We start from the raw sequence: 22,576 nt of genomic DNA, 5'->3' as shown, positions 1-22,576 counted from the left end.
ATTGTAGCCACTAGATACTGATATCCCTTGTGCCCATGAATATTTCCGATCCACTTTTTAAGCTGCCAACCAGCACTGCCTCCCGGGGGGCAGAGGATCATTAAAACATATACAAGTCCTTTCTTGTATCTGTATGAATCTTCCAACTTTGGGCTTTGGCTGCATGCCCATGAGTCCTGAGACAGGCATAAGGTTGTAACCAGCTCAGTTCTACTGAAGAGTAGACCAATTGGAAAGAATGGCTGTGAAGTTTGCAATGTCCATTAATTTCAAGGAGTGTACTGCCTGGGATGAAAGGTTGTGTTGGCCTGCCCTCTGCTGGGGGAGATGCCAAACAGCAAAGGAAGTTTATTATCCGAATAATGTTTTTTCATGTCAAATTCTTCCCCTCCTCCCCAAACCTCCATTGGGTTAATTTTCCAAACCTGTTATTCTGAATTACTGTTGCAAGGCATTCTGGACATTCTCATTTGTAATTGGAAAGGCGAGATAAAAAACGTTTCAAATCAATCAGTCTTGCCAATGTGGTCATATAAAATGGGTATTTATTTGTTTTGATTCAACTCTGGTGATGAGTGGTGTCCCATGAAAGGTCTCAAAGCTTTCAAAGCTTGTTTCTTTCATGAAGAAACAATTAAAGATGCAAGAGTGATCACATGTATTCAAGACAATGAAGAACAATTCCATATGCTAAAAACAAAAAACCCTACCCAGCTTCCAATGCAGAACAGACACAGAGGCCCTATCTGCACTATGAACTTGTAGCAGTTATATTATACCACTATAAACACACATGGTTTTCCCTGAAAAGGATCCCAGATCTAAATATGTGTGTGTGTTTAGAGAGAGTCCAGTTCTTCCGTTTATTGTTCCAGCCAAAGGCAATAGCAAACTTGTAGCAACAGTATTAATAAAGTAATACAGAACATGCATCCACAATATAAGGTGACATTCATGATGTAAATGAGAATAAATAATTTTATTATTCATACCTCGCCCATCTGGCTGGGTTTCCCCCAGAGACAACAATCTTAAATCTATCTTAATTTCAGATTAAACCTTATTACTAAAACAATTAATTGTGATTTTATCTAACTACTTTTTCCAGGTTTTTTTTTCTGCTGGTGCCCAGAGAACCACTCTCCATGCCATGTAGCTGTTATTGTCACTCAAAAGAAGCCAAACAATTTCTGATTCACCATAATCTTTTTTCATCCCACTTTTCCACCGGAGATACCCAAGCTGACCAGTTATGAAATAAAAACACAAAAGAAAGAACGGTAGAGCTAAGTAGATCATCAGAAAAAGTAGATAAAATATTTTAAAATAGCAAATGATAATAGCTATACTGTAATATTAATAGTGCTATAACAGCTTGGCATTAGCAGTAAATGATTTGATTACATGATTAATATTTTAAAAATAATATTTTCAGCATTACAGTTTGCTGCTCCCTAGATAAATGCCTTTAAGTATTAAATATATATACTGTGTGTGTGTGTGTGTGTGTGTGTGTATGTTGTTGTTGTTTAGTCGTTTAGTCGTGTCCGACTCTTCGTGACCCCATGGACCAGAGCACGCCAGGCACTCCTGTCTTGCACTGCCTCCCGCAGTTTGGTCAAACTCATGTTCGTAGCTTCGAGAACACTGTCCAACCATCTCGTCCTCTGTCGTCCCCTTCTCCTTGTGCCCTCCATCTTTCCCAACATCAGGGTCTTTTCCAGGGAGTCTTCTCTTCTCATGAGGTGGCCAAAGTATTGGAGCCTCAGCTTCACGATCTGTCCTTCCAGTGAGCACTCAGGGCTGATTTCCAGCAATAGTATGTAATAGTAAAGTGTTGATCATGTGCTCAGTTTTCAAAGGTTGTTTTTATTCATTGTTATATTGCCGTCTTAAAAAATTCTATTAATATTTTTATACACTTATTTATATTTATATTTATACAGTAATTGAATTTCTATACCGACCTTCATCTGAAGATCACAGGGTATTTTGCAATATGAAAACACACAAATACATACCATAATAATAATAAAAAACCCTGTCCAGAGTTTAGAAGACTATAGATTGTTTAATTAGTCGGATGGGAGGTGAACTTGCTCTCTTTTTTGTGTGTTGATCGTTGGGAGCCAGTGATATTTTTAGAAAATAAAAATACTCTATCCATGTAATTACTGCTCAATCAGCCATACCGCAAATATTAAAACATGCTTCTCTTAAAACACGTTGTTATTGTTATTGTTATTGTTGTTACTACAACATAATCATTATCTTTTATAGGGCAATACTGTACAGCGAGACATAGGAAGGTTGGAGGCGCGGCTATATCTCCCGCTGGGCGGAGCCAGGAAGGCGAAAGAGCGGGGCTCAAGCGACGCCTAGGAATCCCCGCGGGAGCGTCGCCATGGTGGAAGCCGAGCCACCTCTATGGTTCGCCCGTTCGGCTTCCATGCATGTGGTGGGCTAGAAACGCCCAACCGGACATGACGTCCGCTCCCTCTCCTTCCCTCGCTCTCTATGGGAAAGGAGGACCTCCGCCTCAACTTTCGGAGCTATAGGGACGTGGAACCCGGGGGCAGCGGCGTGCGTGTCGTGGTGACGGAAGCGCGCCGGAGGAGATAGGGGGCGTGGCGCGAGCGCTCTCTCAGCTGACCGCCGGCCATTTTGTCGCCGCTCCGGCTCTTTCCCGCCGCCGCCGCCGCCGCCCCGCAAAGCCTCCTCAGAGCAGCGCCGGCGGGGCCCGCGAGGGAAAGCGAGCGCGAGGGGCGGGAAGGAGGCATGTGAGGCGCCTTCGCCTGCCGCCGCCGCCTTCGCTTCCCTCTGCCTCTCCCGCCCCCCCCCCTCCCGGCCGCCCCCCGCTCGCCCCTCACCGCCGCCGCCATGGCGCTGAAGATGGTGAAAGGCAGCATCGACCGCATGTTCGACAAGAACCTCCAGGACCTGGTGCGCGGCATCCGCAACCACAAGGAGGACGAGGTGAGACGGGTGCTAGTCCTCATGGAAATGGATGGGCGCCCAAGGCTCCGGTCCTCATGGAGGAACTCCCAGATTTTCAAGCTCCTTGATCGGTCCCTAATGATGCTTCCCGATTCGCCCGAGGGAAATCGTTGGAGGCGCTAGTCCTCGTGATTCCTGAACACGAATGAAGGCACCAGGGGGAGAAGGGGTTGGTGGGACCGAATCGGGTTGTTTCTCAAGCCTACAACTCCCGCCGCCCCCTGACCGCTGACCCTGCTGATTAGGGGCGGTGGGAGTTGTAGCCTGGAGGCGCGAGTTGGGAGAAACGCTGGAACGTTCAAGGTGCTAGTCCTCGTGGTTCCTGGGTTGGAAGCTCTCCTTCACTGGTGTGGACTGACGGTGCCCCTGCAGGGTTTGGGGGATAGGCCTCTTTCGCCCAGCCCTACCTGGCGTTGCCGGGAATTGAACCCAGGACCTTCTGTGTGCAGAGTCATCTGCACTGCCGCTGAGCTGGGGCTCTACCCCTAAAGGCGTCGAGCCCTCAAGAGTTGCAGATAAAAAGGCTGCTTGAAACATGAACTTTAGGGCTGTGTTCGAAATTAGCCTGGTTTTGCCACGCTCGTTTTGCTACTGGTGCAGGGAGGGTCCAGTTATGGCCACACGGAAGTTTCTGGGCGAAACTGCAGTTTTAAAACCTCCATAGCTCTTTCCATTTCTGTGTGTTTCTCTTCCTTGCATACTGGGAGAAGTGAATTGTTTGTTGTAAGAGCAAGCTACAAGCCAAGCATTGTAGCTGAGATTGTAGAATTGTAGGGTTGGAAGAGATCCCGAGGATCATTTAGTCCCAATTCCCTGGCAAACAAGACATTCTGTTGTAGCGACTGCAACATAAATTCAGGGTGTCATTTGGCGCCTAGCTTATATACCTCAGTTTCTAACACTGAACCTAGGGAGCTTGGTCATACAGAATTGGACCATTGGTCTACCTGACTGACAGGGGCTCTTCAGGATTTGTGACCCACAGGAGTGCATAAGCGTTCACTGCACCGCACCCAAGTGGGCTGAAGAGCAAAGCGGAATTTCCTTTCTCTAGGTTTCAGCAGGGGGCGCTCTCTGCAGGGCATCCAGTACAGTGGTACCTCGGGTTACAGACGCTTCAGGTTACAGACTCTGCTAACCCAGAAATAGTACCTTAGGTTAAGAACTTTGCTTCAGGATGAGAACAGAAATTGTGTGGCGGCGGCACAGTGGCAGCAGGAGGCCCCATAAGTTAAAGTGGTACCTCAGGTACTACTGTACTAGAAACTTAGATATATAGGCCAGGCGCCAAATTGCTCCTTCAACCAGGGTTACAGTCACCAAAATGGAATGCCTAGTTGCCATTTTTTGACCAGACAGCTCGAAAGTCGTGTATTTTTCCAATACAACCTTTTGGTTCCTGAAATTCATTCTGATTGAGCAGATAGATAGACTTCTATAGGATGTGTTGCTAGTGTGCGAAAACAGTCCGGACTCAAGGATCCCCAGGCCCAGATGGCGGAGACATCAGCATCTTAACTTGGTTGCAAGTGGAAAATAGCCAGGTGCAAAATGCACCTGGTGCGTGGTGAATTTCAAAAGCTGGAGGTATCCTCAGCCACCAGGAGGCTGAGCTCAGGTTGGTGTTAAGGTTCTAGTCCGGGGGTGGGGGTGTCTCCAAGCTTCAAAATCACTGTCAACGAGGTGGTTCATGGTGGCGGAAAAAACCAAATTTTGCCTGTACACTGTAAGAAGTGGGGTTCCCCCAAGGAAACAAGTTAGAGGGGGACAGAACTGTTCGTGGGACATGCCTCTGTTTATCACCATCAATATTTATACACCATTGTAAAGACCCTGAAGCAATATGTCAGTGATCAGAGACAGTGGGAGCTCTGGGCAAAAATGATCTGGAGCGATACAGGTTACCCCTTCAGTCCAGGGCTTAAGGCAGGCCTGGAAGACCTGTGGCCCTCCAGGAGCTGTTGAACTCCAACTTCCATCAGCCATTATGGTCAGGGTTGATGGGAGTTGGAGTCAGACAACAGCATCTGAAGGAACACAGGTTCCCCATCCCTCTGCCAGAACATGGAATGGAGAGGCAATTATGAATGCTTATGTACATCTGGAAGATCTTCCACTGTCCCACTTATCTAGTTATACCGACTGCAGCTCTTCAGGGTTTTAGATGGGGAAGCTGGGTCCAAATTCTGCAGGACTATTAACTTCCATGATCCTTGGCCATTGTGGGAGAGGGGTGCTGGGATACTTGGCAAACCTGGTTGCCTGCAGGCTCCCCATACCCACCCAAACTGAAGATGGTAGAGGACCCCCAGGGCCTTCTACAATCAAAGCATGTGCTCTACTACTGAAGCACCGCCCTTTCCCCATGACCAATCCCGCCTTGCTTCCACTTTGCAAGAAAGCTTGGCATGTCTGTCAGCTGATGAGAGAAAGGACCAAGCAAATGCCTTTCGATTGCAGACCTGAAAGAGGAACTGCCACACAATATCCGCAAGAAAACGGGTGGGTTGCGTGAAGGAAGTTGCAGGAATCACAGAAATGTAGAGCTGTAGAATTGGAAGGGACCCCAATGGTCATCTAGTCCAACCTCCCTGTAATGCAGGAATCTCAGCTAAAGCATCCATGACAAATGGCCATTTAGCTTCTGTTTAAAAACCTCCAAGGAAAGGGAGTCCCCCACCTTGTGAGCGAGACCATTTCGGTGTTGAACAGCTCTTACTGTCAGAAAGTTATTCCTGGTGTTTAGTCAGAATCTCCTTTCTTTCTACCTGAAGCCATTGGTTCAGGTCCTACCCTCCAGAGCAGGGGAAAACAAGCTGGTTCCATCTTCCATGTGACAGCCCTTAAGATATTTGAAGATGTCTATCGTATCTCCTCTCAGTCTTCTCTTTCCCAGGCTAAACATTCCCAGCTCCTTCAACTGTTCCTCATAAGGGCAGCATCAGGCAGAGCCACAGTGGGGCGACTGGTCCCCTGCTAACCTGCCTCTAGGCACGGGTCCAACTTGTCAAAGGACTCAGGGTGGCAGACTGGGCAATGAACTGCAGCAAGGCCTGGAAGAGATTCACATATGGAAGGGGAGACAACAGGGCAAGGGACTTCTGTAAGAATATTTGCAAGCGGGGAAGCTGAAAGAGTGCCACCCGTTTTCAGAATTGTAGCAAAACGGTGTTGTCTCCAAGGACTCTGCCATGATGAAATAAATTTTAGTTTTCAAAGTGATTCTTGAATCGCAACATCTTTTCTCTCCCCCTTACCCTGAGATCCCATTTGCTGACTAGCTTTCAGGCGAAACCCTTGTCAATGCCTGATAAAAGTTCCAGGCTGCTCCTCAATTGAGTCTCCCCCACCTCCCACTTTCAAGCCTCCCTTTCGATCATACCAGTTTCACCCTATCTAGACCCATTTGGGGAGTTCTCGGTCTCAGAAGAGGAAGCCACTTGCCACAAGAGAGCCTTTCTGGAAATCTCATTGTGTTTCTTTGGAGAGCTTTGCGTCGCTGGCCTTGAAGTGTTTGTGATGTGGTCAGAGACTTAAAACAAGTGTCTATTGTGTGAAGGCCCAGAGATAACAGATACCGCACTCATTTTTTTATCAGGAAGGCGGTGGCGGTCTGTAAATATATTGCTCTTTCTTCTTTTAGCTGCCCTTGACTAGTTTGGGTGGTGGGTGGGGAGCTGGTCTGCAACCCCTTGAGAAGCATACCTTTGCTATCAACATACAATTTTGAATGCAGATATTAAGTTTGTATGTAGCCTGAGCAGTCCAGCTCGCTTGCTAATAATCATGCACTTACTGCAAATTGGTGGTATGGATTCATGGAAGTAACCAAGAACCTCCACCCCTTTCATTTAGTTCTCCTTTCCTCATTCCTGAAATGAGATTGTGAGCTCGAGTGCAGCATGTGCCATTTTAACTTTGTTTACAGTGCTTGGATGCTAAATATTGGAGGAATTGTTATTACACATTCGCAAATCAAAAGACGGTGTGTGTTTTTCAGGCCATGAATGGCCGAACATTGGTATGGCCTGCACTAGGGTACTTTTGTGTCCAGGTTTGGGGTCTGGGGTAGGCTGTATAAAAAACATAAGATGTTGGATTGGGCAAGTGGCCCAACTAGTCCAGCACAGCGTTCAAAATTTGCCAGGCGCATTCTGCACCTGCTTACGGCCACTTGCAACCAGTTGAAGCTGCCAGGATGGCGCCTGACGTCTCCACCATCTGGAGGTGCATGCCTGGGGATCCTTGGATCTGGTCTGTTTCCCCACCCTAGCAATGCATCCTTTAGAATTCTATCCAGTATGTTTTATCTACACAATCTGAACGAATCTCAGGGACCAAAAAGTAATATACACCAAACTTTTGAGCCATTTGGCACCAAAATGGCAATGAGGCATTCAATTTTGGTCAGGGTGGGCTTGATTTAAATCATAGTTTTCTACATAAAGACTAATTCTTGCTGGTATAACTTTAATATGCTAGTAGATGAAGATTTTTAGAATAACAACTTTTCATATTAGTTTTTTTATCCCCAGTTTAATAGGTTAATCATTCATACTGTATTTGGACAACTTTTCTGTTGTACTTAGGAAGGAGAAAAATAATCATTACCTTAATAATAACAATTTAAATAGATTTATTCAACTGAAACTATAACATTACAGCATATGTTATTTGCTTAAACAAACATCCATGTTTGTTAACTAATTTGGCTAAACAAAAACAATATATACCGCGTATATATATTAAGAAACTTAGACTGTCAGCCCAGCCTACACATGAAAAACATGAATACTGTCCACTCCAAACAATCAGAAAAATATTGTTTCTATTCTAATCACTGAACTTCTTGAAACTTAGCACTGAAGGGGTTGATTCTGTATTCATAGGTTTGTAGAACAATAGGATTAAGGTCTATTTCTCAACTCTGTTCATGTTATAACATTTTTGCTGTGAAGAAGAGGCATGTGATCTCTGCTGAGTCAAATTCAGTTTTGAGAACTGCAAAAGTAAACCAAGCACCTCTGATAATATCTTGTAGGCAGAGAAACTGTCCAATAATCTTACAAAAACCTCTGGAAGAGCATGACATTGTGAACGGATTAATGGAATTTATTTACCAAAAAAATTAAACATATACAACCTTATTCTACATAATTTTAAAAAAACCTAATCTTTATTTCATGATGGAATAACCTTTGGATGGTAATATATTTTCCTCAAAAAGCATTTTATTTTAAAAAAATCAGATTTAAATAAAAAAAATCAGATTTTTTTATTTTTTTAAAAAAGCATTGATTTTTATCCACCCTGATTTTGGTGACTGTAACCCTGGTCTAAGGAGCCATTGGGTGCCTAGCTTATATATATATCTATATATACCTGTGTTTCATGGGGCGGGGGAGGTTTCAAAGTGAAATCGTGAAAAGCAGCACCTACAAAAGGACATGCATCGTTGCCTCTGCTTGCATATAGAGAAAGCAATCTGCTGGTGTTAAATAATCAACAATATTGGGAGCCTGGCAAGAGGGCGAGGTGTCTGTTTGGGGAGCTTTTAATGACTCCAGGGATGATATGGCACTTCTCACGGTGCTGAGCCACCCGAGTGCTTCTGCTCAGGAAATTAGTCATCCCCTCCTTCTTTTAAATAAAAATAAAAGTGTTCATGTTGACTGAAGGATTGGCTCCCAGTGGCAGATAGCAGAAGGCCTGCTCTCTTGAGCTTTTAACTTCTGGACACGTCACTCTAGTCCAATGGGAAGCCTCCTGAAATGGTTTGTTGCTCCTCTCTCCCCCCCATCTCCCAAATTCCTGCCAATGAAAAGCAGCCACTGGCTCAATTTCATAGCAGAAACGCCAGGAAGGGCTTTGCTGTGCTGGCCAAGGGGACAAGTGGGTTTTGGATGCAGAAGCTAGCCTCCCGGGGGGGGGGGGGACTTGACTCTGGCAGTTTGAAGCTGCAGAATGAGCTGTGTCGGGTGTGTTGGAGACCCCCACCGCCACACATTCTCTAGGACTGGCCAATCGCAAAGTACCCGTATATTCCGGCGTATAAGACGACCCCTGACTTTTGAGAAGATTTTTCTGGGTTAAAAAGTAGTCTTATACGCAGGAATATACAGTACCATGTGAAAGCTCTTATAGTTGCAGAGACATAGCAGTATGAAAATGGCTATACATGACCCTTGGGGTCCCTTCCAACTCTACAACTCTATGATTCTAAGACCTGTTCCCATGCTCAAGCTGTGTGCCCGGTTTAGTCTTCCCTTGCAGTGTATGTCTAGCTTACCTGAACCAGTGGGTTCAACTTCCAAGAAAGGAGATTCTGATTCAATGCTAGGAAGCACTTTCAGGCAGTAAGAGCTGTTTGGCCTCCCTTGGAAAGTGGACTCTCCTTTGTTAGAGGCTTTAAACAGAGGTTGGTTGGATGCCTGTCCGTCAGGGATTTTTAAGTTGTGATTCCTGCACTGCAGGGGGCTGGACTTGATGACCCTTGGAGGTCCTTCCAACACTCTTATGATTCTATGTAGGGTTGTGTTCCTTTTGGGTCATGGTAGTTATTATATCATAGCACATCATGCCTTAGGTGCATCTAGTCTTCACTGCCAACCATCTTGGGTTGTGATCAGTATTAGAAACTCCCAATAAATAAGCTAGGTGCCAAACAGCTCCTTAAACCAAGGTTACAGTCGCCAAAACGGAATGTCTAGTTGCCATTTGAGAGCAAGGCGGCTCTAAAGTCTTATTTTTCAAATGACGGACTCACTGTGATTGATTCTCAGCTAAATATCCAGCTAGTTCACAGGACAACCTTGAGCTCAGTTAAGAGCTTTGAGAACTTGAAAGAAGGAAAGTCACTTGATCCAGGGACAGTCCAGATACCCACACCCACTCATTGCAATTAGGATACAAGATTAAAGAGGGTCGTCAACCGCGCCCTGTGCAAAGAGCAAGAATAGACTTCCCTGTCTCTGATTCCTGCTGAAAGTGCCTGATAAGCCGCTAAAATGTTCTTGCTCCATTCTGTGGTTTATGCTCCTCCGCTAGCCGGCTTGAGATCTGCCTCCTGTCCACACCCACGGAGCTCTCTTAGCAGCCTCTCCTTGCAAAGCTTTGACACGTGCCCAACATGCTCCCAGTCACAGGATTTTGTCCCATCGTGGGAGCCAGGCGAGGCCTTTATTGAAAACGGCTGCTCGAGGCAAGCAGCGCCGAGGTCAAAGTGTTGCTAAATGTCAAGGAAAAGGTAGAGAGTCCCCATGTTAAGCCAGCACATTTCAGAATTCTGGGAAAGGAGCACGGGACCCGCTGGACACATACTCTGAATATGGCGCATCTGAGACTCAGACCCCCAACAGCTTCATTTGAGGTCAGCGGGGTAAAAAATGGTCCCCTGCCTGAGTCCTTGGAGAGCTGCTGCTGGTCAGAATAGAGAATTATGAGCTAGATCAGGCATCCCCAAACTGTGGTCCTCCAGATGTTTTTGCCTACAACTCCCATGATCCCTAGCTAACAGGACCAGTGGTCAGGGATGATGGGAATTGTAGTCCAAAACATCTGGAGGGCTGAGGTTTGGAGATGCCTGAGCTAGATGAACCTGGTATAAATAAGGCCACTTCCCAGATCTTAAGATCCACAGGAACACGCTCCCCCCCCCTTTTTTGCATTTCCTATTTCAATTTGGCCACCTTACACCCAGAAGGACTGAAGCAGGAGTTGACTGACCTCACGCCCTCTAGATGCTGCCAGCTCCCAACACCCATCATCCCTGACCGTTGGCTGTGGGGCTTGTATTCAGTCAATGTCTGGAGGGGCACCAGTATAAAATACTGCCTACAGTCAGAGATGCCCACCCACTGATCCTCTGTAGGAAACAGCATGCTAACTCAACAGCTTCTTAATCTCTGCATGGGGAGAGATCTTGTTTGAATCGGAGACTGAGCAGGAGTAACCTGCCCCACCCCAGGGAGGCTGTATGGCCAGACCAGTATATCATACAGAAGTGCAGCAGGCAGCCTCAGGGTTTTGGGGGGGAGAATCCAATTCCACATGGCATAGTGTGTGGGAGCAACTGGTTTCAAGGTTTTGCATGCAAAACAGCAGCCATGCAACGGAGTTTGCTTCTTTTTTTAATACATTAAAATGTAAGGCTGTCCATCGTGCAACTCCCCTTAGGAGGATTTGTAGTGCCACATCATAACTCTGGATTTGCCTGAAGACATGCAGCTTTGGAAGGTGAAAAATGAGCTTTGTAGTTGCATGGTGCGAGAAGGGGAAGCTCTGGAAGGTGGATGTGGTGGATGGCAAGATGGTTGGTGAGCAGAGCAAGCAGGGGGGACAGAAGATGGTCCGAATTAGTTATCTCACTGCCCTCCATGTGGCAAGGCAGTCCCCCAGCTCCCATTAGCCCAAGCGGCCACCGTGGCCCCCATGGTCAGGTAACAGGTACCAAAAACAGCAACAGATTGGCCTACTGCTTTATGCAAAAAAATTAAAAAGTCTGGCTAATGGAGCAGAAAACCCAGTTAAGATGCAACTAAGGTGATAAGCCTTCCAGGGAGCTGTCAGAGTCCCATAATTCAGAGCTGAATTATTCGTCCACCCCCAAATCGCTTGTCGGCTGTGCAATGGATCTCTGAACACATTGTTAACTTACACTAAATATTTGATGGCTGTGTCGCAACAGGAAAAGACAGATGTCATGGAATCCATCAGGCACGTATCTAGTTTCCCAGGCCCCACTGCTCTCTTGTGGGGAGCAGAGTGGGAAATGTCCATCACCCAAAGTACCTAGGGACAAAAATGTGCCAGGTTAAAAATTTGGTGACTGCTGAAGACAAGAGAAACCAATCATCTGGCAATGTTTATTAAAAGCCACAGAACTTTCTTACTGTAGAATGCCTTTTTGACTAGCCCTCAAAACTCTGCCCAGGTCATACATTTCACAGGTTGTTCCTTTACACCCCAGATGCCACACACCCCTCCGCTGGGATGTTTCATTGAAATATGATGATGCTTCTTGATTGACTGGATGAAGGATAAAGAATGTGTGGGTGGGTGTGTTAAGAAACTGGACAAAAGCACACAGATAGAATTTACATCAGTTGCCCCGCCCACCTTTAGTAGCATTGGCCATGCAAATGAGGTCATCAAACTTGGGTCTTTTTTATCAAGGGGAAAAAGAAATTGAGGATACCAGAAAGATATGGAGCCCACATTCGCATGATGTCCTGGTTATTTCCCGCTTGGACTACTGCGATGCGCTCTGTGTGGGGCTGCCTTTGAAGGTGACTCAGAAACTACAACTAATGCAGAGTGTGACAGCTACTGGGACTGGGAGTGGCCGCCGGGACCATATAACACTGGTCTTGAAAGACCTGCATTGGCTCCCAGTACATTTCCGAGCACAATTCAAAGTGTTGACGCTTACCTTTAAAGCCCTAAACAGCCTTGGCCCTGTATACCTGAAGGACCATTTCCACCCCATCGTTTAGCCTGGACACTGAGGTCCTCCACTAAAGGTATTCTGGTGGTTGCCACCCTGCGAGAAATGAGGTTACAGGAAACCAGACAGAGGGCCTTCTCAATGATAACCCCCCACCCTGTGGAACGCCTTCCCATCAGATGTCAAGGAAATAAATAACTACAGTCATATCTTGGTTGGTGAACGCCTTGGTACTCGTCCGTTTTGGCTCCTGAATGCCGCAAACCTGTGAGTGTTCCGGTTTGCGAACATTTTTTGGAAGCCGAGCGTCCGATGCGGCTTCCGCAGCTTTTGATTGAGTGCGGGAACCTCCTGCAGCCAATCAGAAGCTGCGCCTTGGTTGTCAAACATTTTCAGAAGTCAAACGGCCTTCTGGGACAGATTCCGTTCGACAACCAAGGTACGCCTGTGTCTGACTTTTAGAAGACAACAGAAGGCAGCCCTGTATAGGGAAGCTTTTTCAATGTTTGATGTTTTATTATGTTTTTATATATGTTGGAAGCCGCCAAGAGTAGGGCTTCCAACAGTCAGATGGACGGGGTACAAGTAATACCCTGTTTCTCATATTTTAAGACATACCCATGAAATAATCCATAGCAGGATTTTTAAGCATTCAAGGAATATAAGCCATACCCCGAAAATAAGACATAGTGATAGGCGCAGCAGCAATGCCGGCCGCGGCAGGAGGAGGAGGAAAAAAATAAGACATCCCTTGAAAATAAGCCATAGTGTGGTTTTTTTGAGGAAAAAATAAATATAAGACGTGTCTTATAATATGAGAAACACGGTAAAATGATTATTATGACTGATGATGAAATCAGGACCCCACAAAACCTCCCCTTGAAGTGCAGGCTTCAGCATCATGGCAGGAACCATGTACACAGAGGGCGATACTTTGACTCGCTTCCTAAATTATTTCCGCTTCTCTTCTGTCTCCCATTCCTTCCCCTCCCAAATCACACTTTGCTTTATCATGCAAAGCTGGCTTTTAGCAAGCTTAATTAACGAAGTCTAAATCAGTAACTGTGCAACACCTTTGGAGAGGGAACGTTAATTGCCTTTTGCATCCACATCTGCTAGTGACCCACAAAGGGGAGGGGGGCCCTAAAATTTATATCATGTTAGTGGTGCGATGTCGGCTCTTGGATGTCACCTGGCAATCCCCAGTGGCTTCTCCAGGTAGAGCTAGGTGTGTCCTCTTGAAACCCTGGAGAGCTGCTGCCGGCCAGTGCAGACAGTACTATGCTGGATGGACCAGTTTGGCACAAGGCAGCATCCTTTATGTGACATGCGCACTTGGGGAGGCCAGACAGAACTTTCTGTGCCTAAGAATGAGATGTGCGCTAGGTACTGGATCTTTGGGGACAATCCTGCCTGAGCTGGAGATTTCCAGTGACTTCCTTAACCCACAACTCCTTCCTCTCCATCCCTCCAGGCAAAGTACATCTCTCAGTGCATCGATGAGATCAAGCAAGAGCTGAAGCAGGATAACATTGCCGTGAAAGCCAATGCTGTCTGCAAGCTCACCTACGTAAGTGTCTCCCCTCACCTGTGGGTCAGGTTACTGCCATGCAGCCTGCGGGGCAGGCAAGTGAGCCTGTTCCGTGAGGAGCCTCCCGAGGTGAGGCGGCCCTCTTCGTTCCCGACTGCATCCCATAATTCTGTCTAACCCATAGTAGAGGTGGGGAGTAAACAGAAGAACTTGAGAATTTCCCAGTTGGGTCAGGCCAGTGGCCCTTCTGGTTTTCAAAGGAAGCCAACCAGATGCTCACTAGCAGGATCTGAACACAGCAGCACTCTCCCCTCCTGTGGTTCCCAGCAACTGGTATCTGCTGCCTCCAGCTGCGGAACATACATTGTGTTCCTGTATCAGTGTTACTTCCATGGAATGTGAGGTGGTGTCAAATTGCAAACTTAACAACTCTTTAAAATCTTAATATATACAGTGACAATATAAAAATGACATTGTACGAGGGTTGCATTGAATGAGGTTATTGCAAGCATGTTATATGTAACTTAAGTGTTCCTTTTCGGGCCAACCATGAAACAGATTGAAATCCGGGTATCTCGCTGTTGCACTTGTCATTTTTATTTTGTCATTGTATGTATTATCATATTTACTCAGATCTAATGCTCACCTTTTTTGGCCAAATTACGTTGTGAAAATTAAGGTGTGCATTAGATTTGATTGCATATTAGACTTGAGTAAATACGGTAATTAAGATTTCATGTATTAAAGATTGTTGAAATGCTGCACGTTATGGTTAATGGATTTGCGTAAATGACATACAGAATTGTCAAGTTTTTGATTTATCTCTCTGTATTCCTTGGGTGTGACATTGAGCTTGGCAGGGGTGTCAAATTGGGCAGGGTAAGAAACCTCAGGCCTATGTGCGTACAGGTTGAAGATGGCCCTCCAGTCCTCTCGTATCTGGCTGTCATAGGTGGTTGGATGCAGAGGATTGGTGGGAGGAAACCCCCAAGGGAAGATTCCTGTATTGCAGGAGGTTGGACTAGACAACTCTACAATTCTACGATCCAATGATCCTGTACCATCAACTACTTTTGGCCTAGGTCAAAAGCATATTGGGTGCCACGTACAAAGGCAAGATGCCTTTTCTCCTGCTAATCATTATAAATTGAGGGGCAGGGAATGTCCCACACTTGCCTCTACCCTTGCTGTGCCAAGACTCACACTCTGGCCTTTGTTCCTCCTCCCCTCACAGTTGCAAATGCTGGGCTACGACATCAGCTGGGCAGCCTTCAACATCATCGAAGTCATGAGCGCCTCAAAGTACACCTTCAAAGTAAGTGGCCTGCGTGGGAACCTGGGCTGCCGGGAGGGGGAAAGGCGCCAGGGGGTTCCTGGCAGCTGCCGTGGAAACATATTTCCTCTAAAATAGAGGTTCCCAAATGTATTTGGTCTGCCAAATTCATTCAGAAAATGAAAAAAAAAAATCCTCAGCGCCCCTCTGGAAACCTCCTGCCTTTTAAGCGAACAAACAGAAAGAGGCAGTGACAAATTTGCATTCTTTGATGTATCTATATTTCTACCTACCCTCTACAACATAGCGAAGGAAGACGTTGTTGTAAATAAGACACCATGAAATCTTGAAATTATAAAATTATTTATTGAAACCAAACATAGCAATGTTCGCATTAGACACATAAAATTAAGGTAATGAAGGATAACATTAAAATAAAAATTACGAATAACATTAAGAATAGTCTATGAAGGTCCCGGGCCAGATTACATCCATTTTTAAGAATACATTTTTTTACCATTCCTGCACGCGGTGGCAATGAGTCCCTTTCAGCGCCTTGGGTACTGACTCACTTTCCCTCTTTCCTAACCCTGCAGAGGATTGGGTACCTGGCAGCCTCGCAGTGCTTTCACGAAGGGACCGACGTCATCATGCTGACAACGAACCAGATCCGAAAGGTGAGTGTCGCCATTCCCAGAAGAGCTATGTTTCCTCCTGCTAGACCACCTGCCTGTTTTCTTCCTTATGACTTAAGAAATGTAGGTCATGCCCTTCAATTGGATGGATTGATTAAATTTTACACCATCCTATACCCATAGCTCTCAGGGCAGTTCACAACACAAAGTTACAATACAAAAGCACGAAATACATAATGAAAATAATTACTATAACTATTACTAATGTGTGCAAACTTATAGAAATTACGCTCCCCAACAAAAGCGCCTGTCAGAGGGTCGGCGTGGCTACCCTGTGGAACGCCCTCCCATCGGAGGTCAAGGAGATAAACAACTACCTGACATTTAGAAAACACCTAGAGGCAGCCCTGTTTAGGGAAGTTTTTAATCTGTGATATTTTAATGTATTTTGGTATTTGTTGGAAGCCACCCAGAGTGGCCGGGGAAACCCAGCCAGATGGGTGGGGTATAAATAATAAATAATAATAGTAATAATAGAGTAACTCCGCTTGAGTCCAGTTTGTCTTCAAAGACGTTTATTGTGCTAATTATTTATAGTGCAGAGACAGCTTAAAACATGACCTCTCATCCCGAATCAGAATCCGGCAATGGCGTACGTCTGTTCCTACGCCAGCAAAGTAGTCTGTGCACCCCAAAACGCCACCCCCTTGACCTGCGTTGCGGTGCTCTCCTCATTTCTGGCACCGGAAGGAGCGATGCCCTTTCAGTTTCCTCCCTCAGCAGTCGGTTCCCTGGCTCTGCAGTATTCCCAAGCGTCTGCCTGCATCCCTCCGCCTCCGAGCTTTCCCACTGTTCCTCACTCTGATTTCTCTCCCTCTCCGAGTCTCCCCCTCCCCCTCTGGTTGCTTCAGAACCACTGGTGCTCTCTGTACTTGATGAGGTGGATGGTAGGATGATGGGGGCTGGCTTCCTGTAGGGAGTCCCCCTTACAGCACCTAACCAGCCCTCCAGCCCACAAATTACAAATAACAAAAATCAAAGCTAACATGTAAAAACAATAGCTTTTAAAAATCTAACAGTAGCGGTCTTTAGCTACTACAGTGGTACCTCAGTTTAATGGCAGTCCAGTTTAAGAACAATTTGGTTTACAAACTCCGCAAAACCGGAAATAGTGTCTTGGTTTGAGAACTTTACCTTTGTCTAAGAACTGAATCCAAACGGTGGAAGGGCACCGGCAGTGGGAGGCCTCATTAGGGAAAGTGCGCCTTGGTTTCAGAACAGTTTTGGTTTAAGAACGGACTTCCAGAACGGATTAAGTTCGTAAACCAAGGTACCACTGTACTTGCATTAGAATACAGATCTCTCCACATGGTCCTGCTGGCTAGGGATGATGGGAGTTGCCCAAAAACATCTGGAGACCCAACTTTCAGAAGCACTGGGTCAGAGCTTAGAGCTATGACCTGGGAGAGACCAGGGTCTGAATCCCCACTCGGCCATGAAGCTCACTGGGTGACCTTGGGCCAGTCACTCGCTCTCAGCCTAGCCTATTGCACTGGGCTGTTGTGAGGATAAAAAGGGGAGGGGAGAGCTGTGTACTCCACCTTGAGCTCCTTGGAGGAAAAGCAGGATATAAAGACCATCTTTCTAGGTTGAACTCAACTAAGGACTCTTCTCCCTCCTCTTCCCACACCTCTCTCCCCTCCCCACCCCCCGGCACTCCTTTCCATCTCCCCTCCTATTCTAGGACCTGAGTAGCCCCAACCAGTATGACACCGGTGTTGCACTGACTGGTTTGTCCTGCTTTGTGACTCCTGATCTGGCCAGAGACTTGGCCAACGACATCATGACCCTGGTGAGTTGGGCTTGGGGGGGGGGGAGTTGCTGGTCTACAATTGTTGCGCTGTTTGCTCTTTCTTCTGCCAAGCCATTGGGGGTTTAAAAGCTGTTCAGAAGTCCTTGTCCCACAACTAAGCTCTGTGCTTTGCTCCTTGAGTACATAAGAACCATCTCAAAAGGATGCGGTTGCAATCGAAATTATTCAACCCCCATTGCAAATCAGGTTTATTATCAAAATTTACAGACTCCTTGTTTGTGAAGGGCTCTCATCTCTTACCTTTTTGGGGCATTCTCTTGACTTAGCAATATTTCTAACATGCAGCCAAATTTGACACTCAGCAAACCCCTAGCTGGTTCAGGTATTTCATGTGTTCCAGCTCAAGCACATCAGGTGTGCTTGAGACAACACCTGTTGTATTTGTGCTGTTGTGAGGGATTCCATTCAGGGGACTGAATAATAGTGAGACTGGAGAAGCCAGTATAAGTTGCATTTTCAGCTGAATTTGGGGGAACCGTTGTGTTGAGCTATTTCAATTGCTTTTGTTTTATTTGCTCATTGCAAACAGCTGAAAGTCTGTAAATTTTGATAATATACCTGATTTGCAATGGGAGTTGAATAGTTTTGAAGAGATGGCAACAATTGGACAAATCCCTGGAGGAGAAGATCATCAATGTCCGATAGCCATGATGGCTATGCTGGTTTGCTGTGGTGCAAAAGAAGAGACCTTGATGCCCTTGTTGTGGGAAAAACCTGAGCTTTTTCTCCTCTCCCTGCCCTCCCCAACAGATGTCTCACACGAAGCCTTACATCAGGAAGAAGGCAGTGTTAATCATGTACAAAGTGTTCTTGAAATACCCTGAGTCCCTTCGCCCTGCATTCCCCCGCCTTAAGGAGAAGTTGGAAGACCCAGATCCCGGTTAGTAAGCTGGATGAAACAGGATCCAGAAGATTGCAAAGACTGTGTGTGGTTTTTTTTGGGGGGGGGGAGGGAGCGGCTCCAGGTAGCCTTTCATTGGGTTGTTTTTGTTTTTATCATGTACAGTCATACCTCGGTTTAAGTACGCTTCGGTTTGAGTACTTTCAGTTTAAGTACTCCGTGGACCCATCTGGAACGGATTAATCCACTTTCCATTACTTTCTCTGGGAAAGTTCGCTTCAGGTTAAGTACAGACTTCCAGAACCGATTGTGTACTTAAACCGAGGTACCACTGTAATGTTGTGTATTTATATTGGGTTTTTGTGCTGTAACCGCCCTGAGACCTGCAGGTATAGGGCAGTATACAAATTTTAAAATAATTAAAGAAAACCCCGTGGTGGCACATAAATCCATCAAGTTAAATAAAACTGAAAAGGGCTTTGCTGAGATGCAGGGGGTGCTGGAGGAGACTCTTGGGAGTCCCATGGGCTGCAAGAAGATCAAACCTCTCCATTCTGAAGGAAATCAGCCCTGAGCGCTCACTGGAAGGACAGATCCTGAAGCTGAGGCTCCAATACTTTGGCCACCTCATGAGAAGAGAGGATTCCCTGGAAAAGACCCTGATCTTGGGAAAGATTGGGGGCACAAGGAGAAGGGGAAGAAAGAGGACGAGATGGTTGGACAGTGTTCTTGAAGCTACCAACATGAGTTTGACCAAGCTCTGGTCCATGGGGTCACGAAGAGTCGGACACGACTAAACAACAACAACAAGGAGGGCATAATGCAGGTGATGGGTACAGGGAACACGAGAAAAGGTGGAGGTGATAATTGAAGAATCAAAGGACCAGGCCTCCTGTTTTTCCCCAGTCACCTCCATTGCCAAGCGCTCTGTTAGGTTCACTGCTTGCGCCAAACCAGATCCTGTCCCCCGTTTTGGTAGGCTAGCCTTTGCCAACCTGGTGTTCTCCAGGTGGTTTGGACCACAACTCCCTTCAGCCCCAACCAGCACCTCCATTGCCACCAGCTGCTCCCAGAGAACCAGTGTGAAACCAGCCAGCTGCTGCTGCTGCTCCTCCTCGCCACAACCCTGGGAGGAGAGTTCCTTGTTGAAAGCGCTCTGGGCATTGTAGCCCTGAGAGGGGCACAGGGCTCTCCTAAGTACTCCCAGCACCCTGAACAAACTACTTTTCCCAGGATAGCTCAGTTGATCAGAGCATGGTGCTGATAACGCCAAGGTTGCAGGTTCATTCCCTGTATGGGACAGCTGTGTGTTCCTGCATTGCTGGAGGTTGGACTAGATCAGAGCTTTCCAAACTTCAAATGTCAGTGACACACCTTGTAGACATGCATCAGTTTTACTAGCAAACTGGAGGTTAAACCAACCCCTGTCCAGCCCCGGGAGGATCACAGGGAGTCTTCGCACGACATACCCACACACTGCAGCCAATACACTAAGGAGCCGCAACACAAAGATCTGGAGCAGATGATCCACAGGGTCCCTTCCAACTCTGATTCTATGACTCCTTGCGGGAAGCCATGTCTGTTTAAAGTGATACCCTGGTGCTTTAAGTTTACGGGGAAGACGTGTCTTAAATCCGTCAGCAGTTTTGTTCCACAACTCACTCGGACCCCCTCTTCCCTTTCTTCCTTCCCTCTCCCCCAGGTGTCCAGTCAGCCGCCGTGAACGTCATATGCGAGCTGGCCAGGCGCAACCCGAAAAACTACCTTTCCCTTGCTCCGCTCTTTTTTAAGCTGATGACTTCGTCCACCAACAACTGGGTCCTCATTAAAATTATCAAGCTGGCAAGTACAGGCGGCTTACTTCGCTCGTAGTGTGAAGACTCACACTCTGTCACTTCAGAGGTGAAGAGTGGATGCAAAACAGAGAGGAAAGGAGCAGCCACAGTAGGCAGCCTGCTTAATTGGTTTGTGTGGGGAGGTGGTGGCAAAGTGTTTTCTTGACTCTCAGGCTGCAAAGGATTCTGGGAGAGGCTGAAATGTGAGCAAGGCTGTGCAGGGGGGGGGGGGCTGCCGTATACTCTGTCATGGCCCGGATTTTATTTATTTACAGGTGACTCCGTTTGCATTACGGGTTTGGAGCTCCTGGGCATCCTCTTCAGGCTCTGGAGAGAGTGTCCTCATGAGCCGGAGGAGGAGCAGGGCTTTGTTGAGGGTTCCCATTAGAGCATCTGTTCAGCCCCTGTGAGGGCAGGACGCCTGACTACATGGGCCCCTTTCGGCCTCATCCAGCAGGACTGCTCCTATGTTCAGTTTTCAAAAGGGATCAGGAAAATTCATGGAGGAGAAGGCTGTCAAAAGCAGAGGGCAAAGCAGACACAACTTTTACCAGTGTAGATTGGGCTATGTTCAATTGCACGCATTCCGATGGGGCAAAAAGAACTCGAGGAGGGTGTGGTCTGGGGAGAAGCACAACCCCCCCCCCAAGGGCTGGCTGGATTAGTTAGTTAGTTAATTGCTTCCCATCTGACTGGATTCCCCCAGTCACTCTGGGCGGCTTCCAACAAATTGAAAACATCAAGTGCAGCAAAGCATCAAGTATGAAAAACTTCCCTATACAGGGCTGCCTTCAAGGGTCTTCCAAAAGCGAGATAGTTGTTTATTTCCTTGACATCTAACGGCAGGGCATTCCACAGGGCGGGTGCAACTACAAAGAAGGCCCTCTGCCTGGGTTCATGCATCCTCACGTCTTGCAGTGAGGGAACCGCTAGAAGCTCCTCGGAGCTGGACCTCAGTGTCCGGGCTGAACAATGGGGGTGGAGACACTCCTTCAGACCCTGCAGGATAGCTGTTGTCATCCGGCCATTCAAACATTCTCTCTCCTTTCTTCTTGCAGTTCGGTGCTCTCACTCCTTTGGAACCCAGGCTAGGGAAGAAGCTCATTGAGCCCCTCACCAACCTCATACACAGGTGAGTGAGTCAATTCTATGGCGATGCTACCGTGTTTCTCCGAAAATAAGCCATACCCCGAAAATAAGCCATAGTGATAGGCAGTTTAACCTTGTAGGTTAAACTGTACCATACTTAATAATAATAAAATAAGACATCCCCTGAAAATAAGCCACCGTGTGTTTTTTTGAGGAAAAATTAATATAAGACGGTGTCTTATTTTTGGAGAAACACTGTAGTCCTTACGCCATTTGTGCAAAGCATCTCTCTCACCTCAGCTGCTGATATCCAAGAATTCCAGCCCCCCGCCTTTGTGTTTCCACTAAAGCACACACTTCTGCTTCCGGGACAGGGTTGCCAGGACACTCTTCACCCCTTAACCAGCTTCCTGTCACCATTGGGGCGGGGGTGGGGCTTATAAAAAGTGCAGCACACCCTCTCCACCTTTGTCATGGGAGCACCCCCATCCTTTTTTTAAAAGGACACGTAGATCCTGTGCGAAGTGTTCCACTTAACCCTCCTTTCTCTCCCCCGAACAGCCAGCGCGCCCTCTTCCAATCCCCCAAAGAGGGTAGAGTTCATGGCAGCCCCACCAAAGATAAAAAACTTGTCCTCTTCCAAGAAATGCACCCAAGTGGACAGTATGTATACTTCAAAACAAACACAAACCCACCCCCCAAACTCCACCACCCCCGTGCTCTGGTCTCCTCCCTCTCTTCTTCACCCTAATTCTGCTGTAGTTGAGTAGCTGTTGGGGCCAGAGGTGGGGGTGGGGTGGGGGGACTACTGGCCGAGAAAACCCTGCAAGGTCCCCAGTTGACATCCCTGACCGTTCTTTGATTCTGTGTTAACGGGAGCAGAGCCAGCCGACTTCAAAGATGGCGGTGGCAGGGGGTTGGTCTGGAATGAGCAGCCTTCAACTTTTTCAGACCCGGACTTGCCTTTTAACCCAAACGTGTTTTGAGACCAATTTATTATTATTATTATTATTGCGTTTAATTTGTTGGAATCCACCCAGAGTGGTTGCAGTCAGGT

General features: G+C 46.8%; 1 protein-coding gene across 1 annotated transcript in view; it reads left to right on the top strand.

The window, feature by feature from the left end:
- Nucleotides 1–2,643: 2,643 nt before the first annotated feature.
- Nucleotides 2,644–22,576, top strand: part of AP3D1 (adaptor related protein complex 3 subunit delta 1) — a 51,356-nt gene continuing 31,423 nt past the window's right edge. The window contains exons 1-8 of the mRNA XM_035117870.2: nucleotides 2,644–2,976; nucleotides 13,917–14,012; nucleotides 15,208–15,288; nucleotides 15,843–15,923; nucleotides 17,626–17,733; nucleotides 18,505–18,634; nucleotides 20,298–20,437; nucleotides 21,489–21,562. Of these exons, the coding sequence (XP_034973761.1) occupies nucleotides 2,881–2,976; nucleotides 13,917–14,012; nucleotides 15,208–15,288; nucleotides 15,843–15,923; nucleotides 17,626–17,733; nucleotides 18,505–18,634; nucleotides 20,298–20,437; nucleotides 21,489–21,562 (806 nt within the window). The 5' untranslated portion in view covers nucleotides 2,644–2,880. The remainder of the gene's footprint in view (nucleotides 2,977–13,916; nucleotides 14,013–15,207; nucleotides 15,289–15,842; nucleotides 15,924–17,625; nucleotides 17,734–18,504; nucleotides 18,635–20,297; nucleotides 20,438–21,488; nucleotides 21,563–22,576) is intronic.

Source organism: Zootoca vivipara, chromosome 6 (assembly GCF_963506605.1).
Source record: "Zootoca vivipara chromosome 6, rZooViv1.1, whole genome shotgun sequence".
In the NCBI taxonomy this organism is placed as follows: domain Eukaryota; kingdom Metazoa; phylum Chordata; class Lepidosauria; order Squamata; family Lacertidae; genus Zootoca; species Zootoca vivipara.
The sequence above is the reverse complement of the archived record's forward strand: the minus strand, read 5'-3'. Positions and strand labels throughout refer to the sequence as shown.